Consider the following 19,522-nt stretch of genomic DNA (forward strand, 5'->3'; position numbering starts at 1 on the left):
ACTAGTAAAACTGTTTCTCTAGTAAAGATAGGATGTAGAGAACCCTATTGTGCAAGGTTGTGTAAGGTGCAAGGTGCATTCAGTGCAGTTGTCTTCAAAAACTCAAGTAAGTTTTCGTTAAATGACCTGATAGGATTTTCCAAGTGCACATGGCTAAAACATGATGAGTACAAATTTTTTTGTTTGTGACACATACACCTAAATATTGTTGTTCCAAATCAGCCATTTCTTTCCCTTTAGAGCACCATGTTCAGAGTAATATATCTGCATTCACTTATGTTCCTAATAGATGATACAGTGACCTGTTAAGTTAATCAGTACATACATTGACATGCCTAGTAATGATGTTACAGTAATCTGATCTATCCATGTTTTACTGCACCTACTGGAGCTGGGATTTCACTTTGTCAGGACTGATTTGCAACTGGAGTTGTCTCCAGCTGGCGTTTCCATAGATGTGTATCTACAAGCAAATATACTGATTAATGAGCGGGTCTGTACCTCAGACCTATCTGACAGTTATGGGTTCAAATCTGATGTGAACTGCTGGTTTTACAGGGTAGGGCAGCGCCAGCCGGGCGTGACCCACATTGGAGCTGAATAGGTCTGGACAGGCAGCTCCACCATCCCCATCAGGGGTGGCCAAGGGGGCACGGCCATTTTACAGGAGAGGAGGTAAGTGTTGGGTTTCGGTGTCACGCAGGGGTAACTCTTGCAACTACACTTGTCAACCACTGCCCTTCTCACCCAGCCTCCCTCATCACCAGTATCCATTATGTCCCAATATATGCCTCACTCCCTTTCCCTCCCCCATTGAGCTCTAGCTGCCATCTCATGGCCAAGTGTGCTCCCAGACCGTCCGTACTCTGTTTCACTGCTGTAAATGTCACCTGAGTTACACTCTCTCTGCTTTCCACAGACGGCCCTTTATTCGCCACCCTTTTAAAAAGACCCCCGCTCACATTTCATGTTTTCTCATTTTTACTACGTGCCAGAGAACCCCTTTCCTCCCTCTTCACTCAGCCATACGATAACACTCATAATTTTTCTGTGAATGCCAGAACTTCTTTCCCTGCATCATATCAAGACTTTGCAAAGCGTTGGTGTTGTCTGTATTGTATGACAGTGAGGGTGAGTGTTCAATGTGTGTAGGAGGTTTTCCGCTAATCTAAATTTAGGATAACCACTAGTTTACAGCTTTTTAATTTTGGAAAGCGAGCTTTAAACAAGTCTTGAAACTTAAACAGTGTTGGTACATTGGCTCATAAAAGCAAAAAAGTTGTGACAGTGAATGGTGCCGAAAGAAAAAAAATGTATGCTTGGATGAACATAATCGTCCCCTTAAGTTGTAACAAAGTGAAATTTTACAAACGTGTCACATGCAAGTTGATGTTGTTCTATGTATGGTTCATGCTGGAAAGTGTACCTCCTCAAAATGCTAATCTCTCAGGCGTGTTTAAATATTTTTAACATTTAACGGGGTGTCTTTGAGTTCAGTAGAATCTGGGAACAAGACTGTTCGATCATTAAACACTTACGATCTTGGATTTTGACCGAACACGATACATTCACACTTCTTCCATGATGCATGGTCCGTATTCTGTGGAGGCTAAGAGAGGCCTGGTCTGACAGTGATGACAGCATGATTAATACCCGCCTCCGTTCCCACTCGCACACTAACTTCACACAGCAAGTCAAAGTGGATGGAAGAAAAGTTGAAGAAAACTGCCTGAAGGGCCGACAAAAAGTAGCCAGTGTTCATCTGAAGATAAGACACTGTTTGATGACATACCGTTTGACATTGGCAAGAAATCAGTATTCTCAGGAGGTTTGGCTAACTTCATTTTTTCAAAAGTTATTTCGGTGATGTTCATTGCCTTACAAAACTGCTTTACACTATTAATAAAGTGGTTTAATTTACTTTTCTGATGTACCCTTTATCCCTCAATCAGCTTAATTTACTTTTTACTTAATATATAATATAATTACTTATACCATCGCATTCATTATTGATTTCCTAAGCTTCCATTTTTTTCCATACTGTATGAAAATCAGTTGCTGAGGTTTTAAACTATTGAAGTAGTTAATCACAATTGTCGCATTGTCCTTGATGGTGTGTTCGAGGACATGCAGACATTTAAAAGCTGGCGACTAACAAGGTATCTTGCTGTAAAATCACATATAAGAAGAAGCAAAAAGAAAGCATTTACATCATGAAGAGGTTAATGTGCCTCTGCTTCAGTTAAAGATTTACTACAGTAGATGGTAAAATAATGTCCACTGCCACTGCGGGGCAGGGCTGATAACTCATTGAATTCACAAGCTTTTTGCAATTAGTGCATTTTGAAAAATATTGGTTGTATTAGTGTAAAACATGTATTTTTTTATGCTGTGATTCTGCAGAACTGATAACAAAATCTTACATTAAAATAGATCAAACATTTCCTACTAAATCCGAAATATGCTGCAAATATCTCATCTTGACATTCCACCCAAACTATTAGTTATCAGAGTGAGTGAACAAAAAAAATGGGCCCAGACATCTAAAGTGCATCACCAAAAATAAATGTCCTCTAAAACACTTTGTGGCTGATTCATCTCTCAACAGTCAAAGTGAGTTGCTGAAGAGATGCAGTGATGTGAAGGAGCTCCTTCTGAAACTACCTTTGTTCATCTCACCACTTTCATCAATCTTCCATAGGCATCTATAAAGGAGCCTGTGTGGAGAATGAAGAGGGCGTTTGAATCTAATGCATGTGCCAGGGACCAGATGGTAAGTCAGAGTAAGAGGAAACTCAGGTTGGCACACCGATTGCGTGCCAGTCACTGCCAATACAAGCTATCATACCACATAGACAAGCCCCTTGACAAACTGCTCCATACTGCCAGAGAGTATCTCCAGACTGCCAAGTCTTATGGCAAACTGAGGAAAGCTTAATGGAAACCACTGATTAAAACTGCACTTCTGTGTTTTTCTTACACCATTTATACATTTTATGTGATCGTGATGTATGAAATTCCATATAATTTAGCCCCTTTTAGAAGCATCCAAAGTTCACATGTGTAAAACGTTTCTTCAATGTTTTTATCATGGGAAATAGGTATTTTCCTTGTGTTTTACAACCGTGTCATTAATTGTGTTATAATGTGAGCATTTCTCTCTTGATATTAACATAATCTTTTAATACTTTACATCACATTTTCATGTTACGCACTCCTTATTTGTAATAAATTAACATGTTGGCAATGAAGGACTGAAAAAGTGAAACTTTTATTGCTCATCTGTACCAAATACCCTCTCGTACTACATATCTTGTTATATATAATCGTATAGTTGCCTCATTTAACTTATCACTCATACTATATGAAAATTATAATTTCAACAACGATGCATTGTTTGTACGTTACGTACTGTATGTCTCACACAAAGAGTTTGTCAAAGCAAGCCGAGCAGTATGGCTTCCCTTTCTGCTCCTTGAAGATGCCTTGGCTAAGCTGCCGCAGACAGAAGGCACACACAAAGTGCTCCGGGTGAAACTTGCGATCGAGAGCAGAGATGCAGCGGCCCGTGATGGGTTCACCGCAGCCACCGCACAGAGTGCCCTGCCGGGAGTGGAAGTGCTGTGAGCAGAGGGGGCGACCATTCAACTCCATGAAACAGCCATCAGTGAAGGGCTTCAGACAGTCCTGGATAAAAGAACAGAAGGGAAACACATGGGAAGTGGAAAGGTGGAAGAGAAGATAAAGAGAGACAGAAAAAAGATTAAAGATGGTAACATGGAGGAAGAAGGATAATTGTGTATTAAAAGTGTTTTAAAGGACCATGTTTGAGCCCCACGTATACTAACAGCATGCATTATCCAAAGCATGCCATAGCTTTATGAAAATGTAACTTTTGGGATAAGTAATCAATGAACATTGTTTATCTAAGTTAGATTATTACAATATGGAAATTTAGATGCAAGGAGAGACTGTTTGTAAGTTCCCTTCATTAGACATGCTGACATTAAAGACATGCGGACATTAGTTATTTGAAAGCCGGCTGCAGAAAAGAAATCTCAAGTGATCTTGCTGCTAAATCAGACGTGAGCAAAAAGAGGAACACAAATGTGATAATGTGAAATGTATAGCTTCATGCATTCAGTAGCTACTGTTTGGCAGCTGACTCTGAAATGTTGAATGCTTAAGTACCCTTTGATGAATAATGACAAATTAGACCTTGCTCACAATTGAATTACTATGCAAAGCCAATGAAACATCAACAAAATGTGAAATTAATGTAACAAAATGTGACCTATGTTATGAAGAGAAAGCTGAAACAGTGTTAGACAAGACTAAGAGTCTACATCCATGCTATTTGCTCTGTGAGGCTGTACTCTATAAATGCTCACATTAGCATTTTTAGATAATTTTTAGGTTCTCTGCTGATAGTGAGATGCTGGTTGTGATGGTGATGATAAAACTGCAGTAACAACTGGTTTAGGTAGTCATAGTTGGATGTATTCTATATTTTATGTGATGTTGTTAATCTAAATTGTATTTATGTAATTTTGAGCGGTAGGTTTTAGGAGCAATTTAATTTATGTATTTCATTTTCAGGTTTATGAATTGTACTTCCAGTCAATGAATGATTTTCTATAAGGGCCATAAAATTTGAAAAGTTACTACCCTAATGCCAGAGCATCTCTATTCAGAGCATTTTATGTTTAACAATTGCTCATATAGCTAAGTAAAGCAGAAGTAAAGCTGCACATTGAACCATTTGTGACCAGATGCTGCATACAGAAGTAGGTTTGAAGAGAGTGTAAAAGATACCCACAATGTGGAATATGGTTTCCTTGATTTATTTGCATCATTTCAACCGCAACGTAGTCATCAGACATAAGGTTTTCATCACCCTTGTGGTCAAATTGTTGCAAATAAAGCAAATGTGTGGGTATCTTTCTCATTTATTCCCAGACTTGTATGTGAGCCAAAGCTGTGTGTGTGGTCTGAGGTAAGAGGCTCACTGCGCAGACGAAGCACTCTGGATGCCAGGTGCCATTGGCTGCAGTCAGGTAGTTCTCCCTAACGGACTCCCCACAGCCTGAGCACTTGGGAGCAAAGAGGAGGTAGAAGTCCTCTCTACAATATGGCTTGCCATCCTTTTCTAGGAACCCTGGGACAGGTATAAAATACATCAGATTAAATGCATAAAGTGATTTCTAACTGTTTGCTGAAGTTTTGGTTTCCAGTGAAAAGAAATAAATGCACAAGCCTCTCACCGTCAGGTCCAAACAGGCCTCCACAGTGTGTACAGAAGAAGTGGTCGGGGTGCCAGGTCTGGTCCAGAGCTGTCAGGATGTTCTGGTAAACCAGCCAGACATAGACATATTACAGCATGCTTTTATGTCCTTTAAAGATTTGTAAGGTTTGTCTCATCTCATATGTTCAGATGTGAGGAAGCACCAAAATGTGGATTGTGAACCACATGAAGTGAATCGTTGGAGAAGTTGCATTTGTTTTTGATTAATGACTTTGGTCTGCAGCATAAGCCCAGACTGCAGAATCCCAATATGATTTTGTGTTTTATTTATTAAGATGACATGTGGGATACAAATCTACAAAAATGAACTACCTGCTACTGTATGTCATCATCCAATCTTCAAAAGATTATTGTTTAAATAAGTGGATGTAATATATGACAGATCGATTAGAATCAGAAAACAAAGGCAAGTGTGGCATTTCAGTGTATGACAGTTCCTTTTGTTTGGAAAAATTATCTATTTTTTACGTCAACATCAACAAGAAAGAAGAGTGTTGTTTTCAATCATTTCCTCACCTGCACAATGGGCCCCTTACAGTAGGCACAACGAGGAGAGAAGAGCTGATGGTAGTCTTTGTCACAGTACGGCTGGTCATCTCTCTCAAAGAAGCCTGTGGTGCTCAGCTCCGTCTTACACGCCACACACACAAAGTGCTCAGGGTGCCACACTTGACCCAGCGCTGTGATCATCTACAGAAGAAAAAGAAGAAAAAAAAGAACAAAAACAGGTTTTTATCTGATTCAACTTATTTGAATTTATACTACTTTATGTATAAAGCTTTTTTTTTTGTTGTGCAGATGTCTAAATCTACAATACATTGATTTCAAAGCTTGCCCATTAATTTATGTGACTTATTGTACCTTTCCCACAATGTTTTTGTTGCAGGAAGCACAGTGGCCCTTGGTCGTGGTGCGTACGCCAATCTTCTCCAAGTCAGAGCTCAGCCCTCCGAGCAGGTCATCTATAGTATCAGTTTTCTTGCTTGTGGTTGAGGCGTTTGCGTCTGAGCCTGCTCCGCTGCTGCTGCTCTCCTTGTTCTCCTGTTGCCCACCTTCCATTTTCTTTTTCACTGACTGTTTTTGTGTAAGAGGTGGTGGGGTCGTTGAAGACGCTGGATCCTAAATGATGATACAAAAAAGCAAAAATATCTTTTGTTTTTAGCTATGTATTTGATAAATGTAATTTTTTTTAAAGTCCCTTCTTAGAAATGCTCCTATACTGAAATGCTACTACTTGAGGCTGTGCAGTGTTGACATTAGTACAATGCTGCCCTCTGTTGTTAAACCTGGTTAATTTCAGTGATGTTTGGAAAGTTTATTACTGCACATCCACTCTTTACTCTTACCACATTGATCACTTGTTTATGTGGACTAGAAAGAAAAACTTTGCTGTGAATTATTCTTTAACAAGCCAAAATACAATTGCAATCATTCTGAAACATGCACTTGCAGATGCTGTACTGACCCCTTGTCCCAGACCCAACATATCCTGCAAGATAGCGTCCAGTTCCTTAGTGGGTGAGTCGGGGGTCAGGGAAGCTGCCACAGGAGCTGGCAGATCACTAAAACCCAGAGTGGAGCAAATGAGAAAGCATATTATAACACTACCTACCCAATGACACAAATTCCTATTGAGGGAAAACTGTCTCTCTGGGCACAATCTGAGGGTGATATCACTGATATTATACAATAATGTAATGTAGAGTAATGAACTGTAGAACCCAAAGACAGTACTAATAATACAAATCTACACAGAAGCCATACTGAAATTGGGGGAAACATACGGTCTGATGTCATTTGCAATACTTCTTGGGTGAGATCTAACAAAAGATTCTGGGAGAAAATATTTCTGGCATAAAAATTAAGTTTAAATTAGACAGTTACTCAGTCAGTAAGATAGTTTTGTACATTACGATGCTTTATAATTGGAAGACCTTATAATTATAAAATACATTGCACTATATATTTAATGCAATGACCTTTGTAATTTCCTGTTTCCTCAGTTTACACAATTATAACGTAAATTGGGTCAACAAGAGCTTGTGCTTCACCTGTACGCATTTGAGCAGACTGGACCTTTTTTGCCCTTTTTGGTAAGTCCAGAACAAACTGCACCTGGCACCTGTGGTCACACAACCAAAATATATGTGTTTTTCTTTGAGTACAGAGATTACAAGGTAATCGATCATATGAAGTCCCTAAATGCAAATCTTAACTTGTCAACTGGTTGGTTGAGAAGACATTTCAGGTTTGATGACAGTTGACTATTTGTGTGGCTTTGTCTTCACCTTTCCAGCAGCTGGATCATTGCTCCTGTTCTTATTGACACTCTCTGAACCCCCAGGATTCAAGGCCAGCTCCTCCAACAGCAAATCTGTGGCAGGATACAGGCCATAAATCTTCTGAGCACACATACAGTATAAACATGTGCATATGCAGGCATACATACATATTTAGTTTTCACACAACACCACCACTAAAACACATTGATCATGCTTTCTGACTGTTAACTGTTAAACCAGAGGATGTATATAATTTGTTTGGTGTGAAATATTTCCTGTGAAGTGTGATAGAGTGCATGCACCTCGATGTACAAATAAAGGTGTTGGCGGATTTGTTTGAGGTTGAATCATGCATCATTCATGCAAGTCAGCTTCCTCAGGAAGTGATGGCTGCATGTTGCAGAAGTGAAACTTGTAGTTATGTTGCAAGACCCTGTTGGCAATTATTACCTCACATTTAAATCTCCTTCGCTCGATGTAAACCCACATATCTAAGAAAATGGAAATATTTTTGTATGAAGTCTTTGTGGGGAGGTGGACAACACGGCTGTAAAAAAGTAAAGTTAATGTTCACCTTGTACTATTGTCTTTTACAGCTGATCAGTCTCTGTCTTACCATGTCTTCACATCTCAGAAAAATCTTAATCCTTCATAAAATTAAATCAAATTGTTGTGTTTTTTGCATGCATACATAGGTTGTATGTTATGGTGATCAGTGAAGCCCAATCTTTTCTTTGATTTACTTATTTTACCATGATACTATTATTTTAGAAAGTCCTGGCTAAAAATGGCTGCATAGTTTATAAACAATAAACAGCACGATTGAAATTACAATGAAAAACAAAACCAAGACACAGAAACAACACAGTGTAAAAAAAGTGATTTAAATAATTAGCTACACGATAAACTCCATTTAATAGACCAGTTTACTTGTATACTGTACTTAGTGTGAGTCACAGTACTGTACAGCACTGTCATTCTATGATCAATTCTTCTTTTCACTTCTATTTTCTACATCAATTGTAGATCATAGCACTTTTCATGTTCTAAAATAACAATAATCATTTCATATCTAACAGTTTGTCCACTGATCAACTTAAGGATAAAACATGACAGTTGTCTTACCGAGCTCGTCCATGTTGTCTTCTGCTCTCACTACTTGAGAATGAATGTGTGGGTTTTTACTATGGTAACCAGTCTAATAGCTCATCTAGTTTAAAACATCACTTCCTCTGACAAAGATTTGTTTTTCATTGTTACTGAAGCAAGACCCATAAGAGATGTTGCTGTTTCCTTGTAAAGAGGAAACCAAGAACAATTTCTGAAACTGAGATAACAACTGACTTTTGTACTGAGTTGTTAAGTGTGCTTGAGTCTGATACAACCATATTATTAAGGTATTGGGCTTTTATGTGTTTAATATGTAAATGTATGAATATGACAGTATGTTAATAAACCCACAGTATTGAAAACATGATCTCAACTTCTTTTTACTGTAAGTATTTGTGAGGCAAGGTGTTTATATGTATATTTTCACACACAGTGGCAATTCAAAGTGCTTACATAAAGCAAAAAAATGCATTTTAAGACAAGAAGTGGATTTTTTTTTAAGTAGAATAGAATTAAAAAATCAAATAAAAAATAGAAGAATCTTAGTGTTAGTCTTCACCAACCAAAGTACTGTACTGTGACTATTTTCTCACTTTTTTAGACATACTATACTGTGACTTTTTTATCCCTTTTTTCAACTTGCTATACTATGACTTTTTTGACATGCTATACTGTGAGTTTTTTCAATATACTATTACTTTTATCACTTTTTCAACATACTATACTATGACTTTTAATCACTTTTCTCAACATAGAATAGTTTTCAACAACGAAACACGGTTTAGCAGCTTTCAATATGACAGTTAAATCCCAGACAAACAGAAATAGAAAATTTTAAAAGTAAAATAGAAAATAACAACAAAAATAGAAAATTTAAATAATAAAATATAACAGTCAAGATAAATAAACACAATGAGGTGGCACTGTATACATAATGTTATTGCACTTCCAGTTTTGGGGGTCTATTGCACACAAGCTGGTTTTTAGTCTGTTGGTTCTGGATCTGATTGTCCTGTATCTTTTTCCAGAGGGCAGGGGGGAGAACAGGTGATGTTCAGGGTGAGTGGGGTCCTTTATGATACAGCTTGCTTTCTTTTGGAGTCGGCCAGTGTGACAGCCAGCTGGTGGCGGCCGGGATCGCTTGCTAGCCGGCTGGCCAGTATTGCTCACAGACCCTGCTGTCAGCTGGAAGTCTCTCAATAGAATCATGGACAAGTTTATTTCCTGAAATATGGCTCATTTTCCATTTGAACACATTGTCATCAATATTAACAAGGTTTCAAATTGGGATATCGTTTCAAAATTGGAAATCAAATTAACGAAAAAGTACACGGTCCCAATTACATGAAAACTTCACTGTTGTTGCATGAAATGTTGTTTGTGTTTAGCCTACATCATCAGTTTGTATCATCTAAAATGAAACAAGAGGCCAAGCCAGCCTGGTATCGAAGCTGCAGCCAAATGCTCCTCAACTGTGTTTCCCAGCAGTAAGCTCCCCCTGCTGTCCATAAGGTTCCTCTGCACCCCTTTTGTTTCAGACCCTCCCACCAGCCTTTGGGCCACGCCTCCACTTTTGACATCTGTCAGTGGAAAAGCCAAATGTTAAATCGAAATGGGAAAAGCCAAATGTTAAATTGAGATGGGAAAAGCCAAACGTTAAATCGAAATGGGAAAAGCCAAATGTTAAATCGAAATTGAAAAGTCAAATGTTAAATCAAAATGTAAAATTCAAAAGATAAATCATTTTACATTTCAACTTTGCTTCAGTTTCCTTTTTCTTTTTAATAATTCAATTATGGCATGATTTTTCCTAGTAGCGTAGTAAAATAATATTTTTAATTTGATCTGGCTTCGTTTTCTCTTTGGACTTTCAATTTTAATTATGAATAAATATATCTTCCATAAAGTCATAGTATAGTATGTTGAAAACAGTCATGAAAAAGTCAGTATAGCCAGTTGAAAAAAAGTATATAATAGCAAATTATAGCATGTTGCTGCTCTCCACACAGCCCTGACTCACCTGGATCAGGCGAACACCTATACTAGAGTTCTGTTTGTGGATTTAGCTCAGCATTCAATACAGTTATTCCCCACAAACTGGTTCAGAAGCTGAGTAACCTGACCTTAGGCAGTTCACGGTGCACATTGATACTGGACTTTCTGAGCAACAGACCCCAGAACGCCAGAGATCTCACATCATCCACTCTCATCATCACTGGCACACTGCAGTGGTGTGTCCTTAGCCCACTCCTCTACTCCCTCTTCACCCATTAGAGGTGTGTCAACCACTGAGCCACTGTGTCACCAGTCATTAAAAAGTCATATGGTGTATCGAAAACAGTCAAAGAATAGTTTGTTGAGAAAGAAGTGACCAAAAAGGCACAGTATGTTGAAAAAAGTGATTAAAAAAGTAATTTGTTGAAAAAAGTCAACGTATGTTATGTACAATAAAGTGATAAATAAGTCATAGTAAAATATGTCCAAAAAGTGATAAAAAATTAATGATAGTATGTTGAAAAAAGTGATATAAAGTCATAGTATAGTATGTCGAAAAAAGTGATAAAAAAATCATAGTATAGTATGTTGAAAAAGTGATCAAAAAGTCATAGTATAGTATGATGAAAAAAATCATATAGAATGTTAAGAAGATCTTAGTATAGTATATAAAAAAGTCATAGTATAGTATGTCAAAAAAGTGATAAAAAAGTCATATTATAGTATGACGACAAAATAGATAGATAGATAGATAGATAGATAGATAGATAGATTGGGAAATTCAGCAGCAAGTAGCAAGTTACACAGGACATACACACATACTCACTCACACGCAAACCGAAAATACAAGAAATATACTACAAATAATAAAATAGATAGAAAATAAGATGAAATAAAATAAGATAGCAATGATTAAAAAAATGCCAGAACTACTGAAAAATATACTTAGATGATTGAACAAACGTGATACAAAAAGTTATAGTATAGTTTGTCAAAAGATTTATTAAAAATCATAGTAGCCTATTTTAAGTACATTAAAAAGTCATAGTACCACTCCCCCTTCATATCTCAACTTTCCTATCTAATAAAGGCAGAAATGCCAAAAAATAAAAAGTCATAGTAATATGTCGAAAAAATCATAGTATAGAATGTTAAAAAAATAATCATAGTAGTAGGCCTAGGCCTATATCGAAAAAACATGATAGTATGTCGAAAAAAATGATAGTCATGGTAGGCTATAGTGTGTCCCTTTAATCACCACATGCAGTTCACGACCCTGCGGTAGAATTATTATCTGCAATGTAGTTGATAATCACCCAAGACCAAGGACATTTTTAAGATCGATTTTGGATCGTTTCTATTTTCATTTTAGTCACCATATGGTAGCCACCTTTCCGCGCACACACCTGCGTTGTCTCACACCACCTTGGATGCAACCATTAGCTTTTAAAGCAGGGGTGTTGGTGGTTTTGTATGATTTTAAAATTTAGGATTAATGTAATATTTAATGCCTGAGTGATATGAGTCTGCTGAATTATAAAAATTATTTTTCAAAACCTTAACGTTATGCAAATAACCTTAACGTTAAGCAAATAAGCCTCAGTGACTAATTTCTTACATGTTTTAAAGTAACACGGTCCCCTGCTCTGTGGTTCCGTCTTTTACCGGAAGAGTCCGTGTTTACAGCGCAGCTTTCGCTCCACGTTAGCATCGTTGATTCGTCAACAAGTGAATAGGAATTTATGTTGTTCACAGTTTGATCATTTTGTAAAATTACGTATTTAATTTTGCGCCACGCCGCGTTTAGCATGGTTGTTTGGAGGCGGAAGGGCAACCGACAGGCATAGCAATGACGAGCTGGCTAACGTAGCGCCGAGGTTAGTCAGCTAACGTTAGACAACTAACACTAGCTAACTTCTCACACAGCAGCGGTAGCTACATCAAGTACAGTGAAACAGGTATCAGTGTGTCAACTTCACTATGTAATACGCCTTTATATTTGCATGCTTAACGACTGACAACCTCGAATTGCCACATACGTTTGGCTTGCGTGTGTCATGTACCTCTGTTTCCCCACATTGGCCCACAGGTGCAGGAACAAGCGCGGCCATGGGTGCGGAGAGCAGCGCGTTGCGGAGCTTTACCCTGGAGGAGCCGCTTCTGACCCTGCCCTCCGGACTCACCATGTACTCGGCGAAGCTCCAGGATGGAAAGCCTGCGTCCGTGTTTGTTCACAAGCGGGGCAATGAGGATAAAGTCAACAAAGCTGCCAAGGTAGTTATACCGAAGCCTCATCCTGATATAATACCATACCCGCCGTTGCAGAAGCAAATGTGTTTCTGCTCGTTTAGGAGACCTACCACCAAATTCGCTATTATCATCATCATCATCATGACATAACATTTCTATAAAACCAATATCACCAAATTATGTATCGCAGCCTTCCATTGTCAGCAATGTGTACTTAGAGTTAAATTGCTTTTTTGTGGCTTTGGCACTCAAGGCTGCATAATCAGTTCCTACTCATGGAGCTTCCCATCAGCTGCATGACATGTACTTTTTTTCTTTTTTTTATGGGAAATAAAGAAATACTTTTCATTTCCTGCAGCACCTGAAGACCTTGAGGCACCCATGTCTGCTTCGTTTCCTGTCCTGCTCAGTGCAGGACGGCGACATCCACTTGGTGACAGAGCGTGTACAGCCTCTGGAACTGCTGCTGGACAGCCTCTCCCCAGAGGAAATCTGCGCAGGCATCTACGACCTCCTGCAAGCACTTGTGTTTCTGCACGAGAGGGTGAGCAAAAAGAAGCATGAAGGAGTTGCAAGTGGCCCATGCACAATTTTCTTAACGCATGTGATTATGATGTGATGGGTAATGAATGAGAGAAAGAAAAACAAGATGGCCAGAAGGCATCATTATGAAAAGTAACTACTGAGGTGTAGGGCTGGGCGATATGGAGAAAATCAAATATCACGATATTTTTTATCAAGTACCTCCGATACCGCAACGATATTGTAGTGTTGACTATGGTGCTTTCACAAAATAGTTACACAATGAAATTTTTTGATAAATAATCATCAGTGATGTGGATATAATGACTAAGTGAGTAAAGGCAAATAATAGAACAGTTACAACAGTCTGGTAAGTTCAGAAAATAACATCACCCTACTGTAATGCAGCCTTTAAAGGTCCCATGGCATGAAAATTTCACTTTATGAGGTTTTTTAACATTAATATGAGTTCCCCCAGCCTGTCTATTGTTCCCCAGTGGCTAAAAATGGTGATAGGTGTAAACCGAGCCCTGGGTATCCTGCTCTGCCTTTTGAGAAAATGAAAGCTCAGATGAGCCGTTTTGGAATCTGCTTGTTATGAGGTCATAACAAGCAAGGTTACCTCCCCCTTACTCTGCTTTGCCCGCCCAGAGAATTTGGCCAACCCATGAGAGAGAGACATCATGGCTTTCAAACGAGAAAAGTGGCAGTTGGTCAAGGCCACACCCCCACCATCCACCTTGCCACTCCCACTCTCCTCCTCAATAGCTTCAGACACAGAAATGGCACATACTAAGGAAAGCTCATTGTAGGACTGGCTTTAGTGGCTGTAGTTCTGCACCAAGGCTGAATTTTGGGAAAGAGACTTCAGATACAGTATTAGGGGACCACTAAGGTCTATATAAAAGCATCCAAAGAGCACCATGTCTTGGGACCTTTTAAAACCAGGAAAAGACAACATTTATGCCATATTACGATATCCAAAACCTAAGACGATATCTAGTCTCATATCACGATATTGATATAATATCGATATATTGCCCAGCTCTACTGAGATGCTTCTTCATGTTTTACAGTAGTTGTAGCTTGGTGTCTGTGAATTAATTCCTAACTTGTCTTCCTCAACCACCAGGGCAAATCAAGCCACAACAACGTCTGCATTTCATCTGTATTTGTCGGTGAAGACGGTCATTGGAAACTGGGAGGGATGGAGACTGTCTGCAAGTTCTCTGAAGCAACGCCTGAGGTGAGAAATTGAATTGTAGGTAGAATGTATCAAAGAGGCAGCCTTGTGTGTGTGTGTCATTTATTTTGGTTCCACAAATTAAAAGTACCTATGTTATGATATTTGTAAACTGTTTTTATGTTTTGATATTTCATTTTCTTCATATTCTCAGTTTCTTGCAAGCATTCAGAACGTGAGGGAGGCCAGCTGCGTTCCAACAGAAGAGCAGGTAAGCGGATTAAAGGTTGCGAAGGAAAACTGGAAGAACTTCGAAAAGTCTGCTTTTTGTTCACAAGTTCTCGTGAAACATGTTGTTGACAGGTTGAGGGCTTTAAAATGCTTCCGGATAAAAATGCTCACTCTCGGGACTCTTTCTCTTTTGGAATGATGGTAGAGACCCTCATCCCTCTCCTGAATGGCTACGGTGAGCAGAGTGGTGCTACTAATGTCCTCGACCGTAATGTTGCATCTTGTCTAATGTTATTATCATCCACTTGTTCATCCTTCTCTTTCCTCTGTCGTTTCCAGTGTCACAGGAGCTGTACGACAGTCTGCAGAAGACTCTGCAGACGGGCCTGCTGAACTCTGACCCCTTGTCTCGACCCCCACTCAGCTCCCTGCTGACTCATGACTTTTTCAGGTAAGTGTGATAACGTTTGCTTCTGCTGCCATCGGTACTTACTGAAAATGATTTTGTTTTTAGAAACGCTGCATATTTTTCTATTAATAGGAACGACTTTTTGGAAGTGAGGAATTTTCTGAAGAGCCTGACCATGAAGACGGAAGAAGAAAAGAATGAATTCTTCAAGTGAGAATATTTACTTGTCAAATGGTCTTTTTAAAAAACAGAAGTTATATATAGACTTTTAGTTAGATATACTACTCTTATTTGTAGGTAGACAATTGGAAAGTTTAAATTGTGTTTCTTATACATTCCCTTACTTAAATTATGTATAATTCTTATATTTCATTTTAATAATAATAATAATAATACCCTATTTTCCCAAGGATCCCCTTAACATGCTCATTGTGTGTTTGTCTGTGTAGGTTTCTTCTAGACCGGGTCCAGAGTCTCCCTGAAGAGCTGATAGCTTCACGCCTTGTCCCCAAACTCCTCAACTCTCTTGTTTTTGCAGAACCCATGGCTGTGAAAAGCTTCCTGCCTCATCTTCTAAGGCCAAAGAAGGGTAGGATGGCATTTTGTTGAACTCTTTCTGAACTCATACTGTTACTGCTAATAATAACTCAGATTTTTAATTCCCTACCAAAGAGAAAGAAGCATTCTGCCAGGCATAATTGTTGTTGTGAAACTGTACGTGGTGGTTGCTCATGCTCCTCTTTTTTTTTTTTTTTTTGTACGTACGGACAGATTCCAGTGGTGGCGGTAACGATGAAGAATGCCTGCTGTCTTTGTCCCTTTACCGTAAACACGTGATTCCTCAGCTTCTCAAGCACTTCAAGATCAACGAGGAACACATCCGGATCGTGTTGCTGGCTCACATCCACATCTACGCCGAGTACTTCTCCCACGATGAACTCAAAAACCAGATCCTACCTCAGGTGGAGTGCCGACACAGCAGCAGCATTTATAACTTTGAGATCAATGATAAACACTGAGCTAAGTTTTAAAGGAATAGTTAGCCATTTTGGGAAATGCGCCTAGAGAGCACTATCCCTCTCATGTTTAAGCATTACTTATGTTGCTAGAGCCAGGAGAAGCTTAGCTTAGCATAAAGACTGGAAGCAGGGGGTACAGCTAGCCTGGCTTCACTCCAAACCCGGTTCCTTCAATATCTAAAATTGGATTATGATGTATAAGAATGCCCCGAACAAGAAGAATGTAACATGTGTGTAACATTTAAGGGTAGACCTAAATGTCCTTATGCAATTCTCTTTGTTTGATAATTTATTATTTGTTTTGTTTTTTTCCCTGGCTGCAGGTTTTGTTAGGAATGAGAGACACCAATGATTCCCTGGTTGCCATGACGCTGCAGAGTCTGGCAGTGTTGGTGCCCTTGTTGGGGGCTCAGGTGGTGGTTGGTGGAGAGAGGACCAAGGTCTTTAAACGCACCACACCCAACTTCACCAAGTCTACAGAGGTCACTCCTGAAAGTGAGCAACACCGACCTAATAATGACAATAACAATGAAAGCTGCTATATATAGGAATTCCAAAATACAGCAGTGTGTAGTACAGGTAAAACCAGTACAGGGGAGGGTCAAACTGACCTTGCTGCAGTATTCTGGATAAGCTGAAGGTATACAGTAGTAGACTGCCTGTCGGTTAGCAAGGGTCATCTATCATTCAGAAAAAACTCTTAAGTTATCATCCCTATAATAAACATTTGGTCAGCACTAATCTTACTTGCATCTATTCTTTAGCTTCACCTGTCCATATAGTTGGAGGCCCCCACCCTCAGATGGCCCAGCCTTCAAAGGTCTTGAATTTGTTCCCCAGACCGTCGGGGACTGAAGGCCTGGTCCTGGGTCACATGGGTAGCTTAGGGGGTAGTAGGGTGACACCAAGAAGTTACTCTCTGCCACCAAAATCAGGTATGACCCCCCCCCACGCTAATATTTTTAGTTTAATTCACAGTTTGACGTTGCTGTGTCTGAATCTCAGTCTGTCTCTGTTTGACACGTTTCAGAGGGCAGTAGACAGATGTCTCTACCTTTGAACGGCTTTCATCAGGACCGTGAGATGGAGCCGCTGTCACCCAGCCCAGAGCAGCCCGACAGACTTGAAGGTCCAGCGGAGGACTGGCCCGACTGGAGCGACCCTGAAGAGAGCGAGAGCAGGTCTGGACAGTCAGTCCAGATCCACATTCAGGCCTCAGAGACAGAAGGTCCAGACAGCGGCAGGCTGCCACTCTCGCGCCCGCACTTTGAAGACGAGCCGTGGGACAACTTTGAGGACACTGAACCTACCTCAGATCTCTCCCCTACAGCTCCTTTATCAGACCCAGTTATACTCACAGCGCCCAGAGGCGACACTTCTACGCCTGATGATCCGGAAGCTCTGCCGCTGGGTGCCTCCAAACCCCTCAAGTTGACCTCAACACTGCGACAATCCACACAGAGCAAGACCACTTCCTGCGATGGCTGGGCTCAAGAAGAGAGCGACTCGCACAACCCACTGAACCCCAAGCCCAAAGCTACAGTGCCACGAAAGAATGGTGGGAGAGGAGGTCTTGGGGAGGAGTTCACCATTAAGGTGAAGAAAAAGAAAGCGCCGGACCCAGAGCTGGATTTGTTTGCAGACATGGTGCCGGACATCAAACTGTCCTCTCCAGCTCTGCTGCCACTGGAAGAGAGCAGTGTGAGCGACGCTGGACTGTCTAGAGCCTCTTCAGAAAACATTAAATCTCTGCAGGTTGACTCATCCATCGATACTGTAACACTCACTGCCAAGTTCGCAGTTGCCAACCTGACTGAGGTGAGTATGTCTGGTGGTGTGTTGAGTTTTTTTTGTCTTACTTTTATTTTCTGGGATTTTGATTAACTCAGGTTTCTAAGGTGGAAGTAGGACAAAAAATGTTTACTAGACTGTACCAATAGAACCAGAGCTGCCAACAGTGTAGGCTTGTCCTTCTGATCCCTTTTTAATATGAAGCAATGTCTGCTTAGTTGTAACTCCTTATCACAGGGGATGCATGTTTTGAGTTGTGAGAAGCTTTATTTTATTTTATTTTTTTTCTTTCTAGAAACAAAGTAGATCCACACATTTGTTTTGATCCAGTACCTATCCTGTTGGGCATTGGGATGTGCGTGTCTTTTATTTTTTATTTTTTTTAAGAAGTTTTTTTTCTTCTCCGACTGTTTCATTTAAATAGTTTAGTGGCCTGAAGAGATAAAACTATATAGTATTTTACAAGTACAAATATGGGATTAGAAAAATAATCTAGTATAGTAAATTCACTATCTTTACAACCTACATTTGTGTAACCAAGCAGTTTGAAATGTGTTATGTAAAACAGCGAACTCAAAGACATTAGAAATACAAATGCGGTGAAGTATAAGCCAAAAAGATGATGCATGTAAAGGGATGTACAAGTTTGTTTAATCCATGTTTTAAAAAGTGGCCTTTCCTGTCTTTTATTAATGATTGCCAAGGCAATGAGGAATTAAAGATTGTTTATTTATTTTTTTTCTTTGTCTTTTTCTCTCTAAGACTGAAACCGATGGCTGGGGAGATGGAGATGACCTGAACTGGGAGGAAGAGACTGTCTGGTGATGTTTGAGCCATCTGCTTCATTTGGAGCAACAGAACACTGGAAAACTCCAATCCTCATTTCAGAGAGTCAGCTGGAGGTTAACTGCATGATGCAGTAAGATAATGATGGGCTGAGACTTTTTATAACCTATTCTGTTGATTCCTGGACATTATCAGTCTGTTAAGTTACTGGAAGGAGTGGAAGCTTATAGGATGGTGCTGGACTTGGACAAATGACGCCATGTTTAATTGTTTGCCAACTGATACTAGTCACCTCAATATGAATGTCATCTTGTTTTCATCTGCTTCTCAACTCTTTTTTTGTTGTTGTTTTTTTTGTACGTGCCAACTTCACACCTGGCATGAAAATCAAGATATACTTTTTTGGCAAGGATTGACTACAAAGGCTTGCACTTTGAATGACTGTACAATAGAAATTACGTAATTTATTAGCTTTTGGTTGCTGGTGAAGTAAAGATTTTGCTGTATCAAATATGACCCTGTTTTGTTTTATAAGATTTGTTAGATTTATATTTATGAAGTAATTGCAATTGTTCTGGACTACTGACAGCTAGTCCTTAACTTGGACTTTTATAAAACAAGCTGACAGAAAAAGCTTCT

General features: G+C 39.5%; 2 protein-coding genes across 8 annotated transcripts; one reads left to right on the forward strand and one right to left on the reverse strand.

The window, feature by feature from the left end:
* Window positions 1–3,252: 3,252 nt before the first annotated feature.
* lpxn (leupaxin) lies at window positions 3,253–12,779 on the reverse strand. 6 transcript variants are annotated; one of them, XM_039810631.1, is made up of 10 exons: window positions 8,713–8,740; window positions 8,043–8,078; window positions 7,594–7,679; window positions 7,357–7,427; window positions 6,771–6,867; window positions 6,167–6,424; window positions 5,822–5,995; window positions 5,265–5,346; window positions 5,010–5,158; window positions 3,253–3,687 (listed from the first exon to the last, which is right to left on the reverse strand). In XM_039810631.1, the coding sequence occupies exons 1-10, from the start codon at window positions 8,723–8,725 to the stop codon at window positions 3,421–3,423; spliced, it is 1,233 nt and encodes a 410-aa protein (XP_039666565.1). In that variant the 5' UTR covers window positions 8,726–8,740; the 3' UTR covers window positions 3,253–3,420. The 6 variants fall into 6 exon arrangements, with proteins under 6 accessions (XP_039666565.1, XP_039666566.1, XP_039666571.1 ...); XM_039810632.1 differs by lacking the exon at window positions 8,043–8,078 and having other exon boundaries at window positions 8,713–8,812; XM_039810637.1 differs by lacking the exons at window positions 7,357–7,427; window positions 8,043–8,078; window positions 8,713–8,740 and adding an exon at window positions 12,756–12,779.
* On the forward strand, window positions 12,351–19,399 carry scyl3 (SCY1-like, kinase-like 3). Of its 2 annotated transcripts, none has more exons than XM_039810628.1 (14): window positions 12,351–12,650; window positions 12,782–12,966; window positions 13,301–13,486; window positions 14,597–14,710; window positions 14,862–14,918; window positions 15,011–15,113; window positions 15,218–15,329; window positions 15,420–15,497; window positions 15,737–15,876; window positions 16,059–16,249; window positions 16,630–16,801; window positions 17,071–17,241; window positions 17,337–18,124; window positions 18,860–19,399. In XM_039810628.1, the coding sequence occupies exons 2-14, from the start codon at window positions 12,802–12,804 to the stop codon at window positions 18,920–18,922; spliced, it is 2,340 nt and encodes a 779-aa protein (XP_039666562.1). In that variant the 5' UTR covers window positions 12,351–12,650; window positions 12,782–12,801; the 3' UTR covers window positions 18,923–19,399. The 2 variants fall into 2 exon arrangements, with proteins under 2 accessions (XP_039666562.1, XP_039666563.1); XM_039810629.1 differs by having other exon boundaries at window positions 12,351–12,569.
* The last annotated feature ends 123 nt before the right edge of the window (window positions 19,400–19,522 follow it).

Source organism: Perca fluviatilis, chromosome 9 (genome assembly GCF_010015445.1).
Source record: "Perca fluviatilis chromosome 9, GENO_Pfluv_1.0, whole genome shotgun sequence".
In the NCBI taxonomy this organism is placed as follows: Eukaryota; Metazoa; Chordata; class Actinopteri; order Perciformes; family Percidae; genus Perca; species Perca fluviatilis.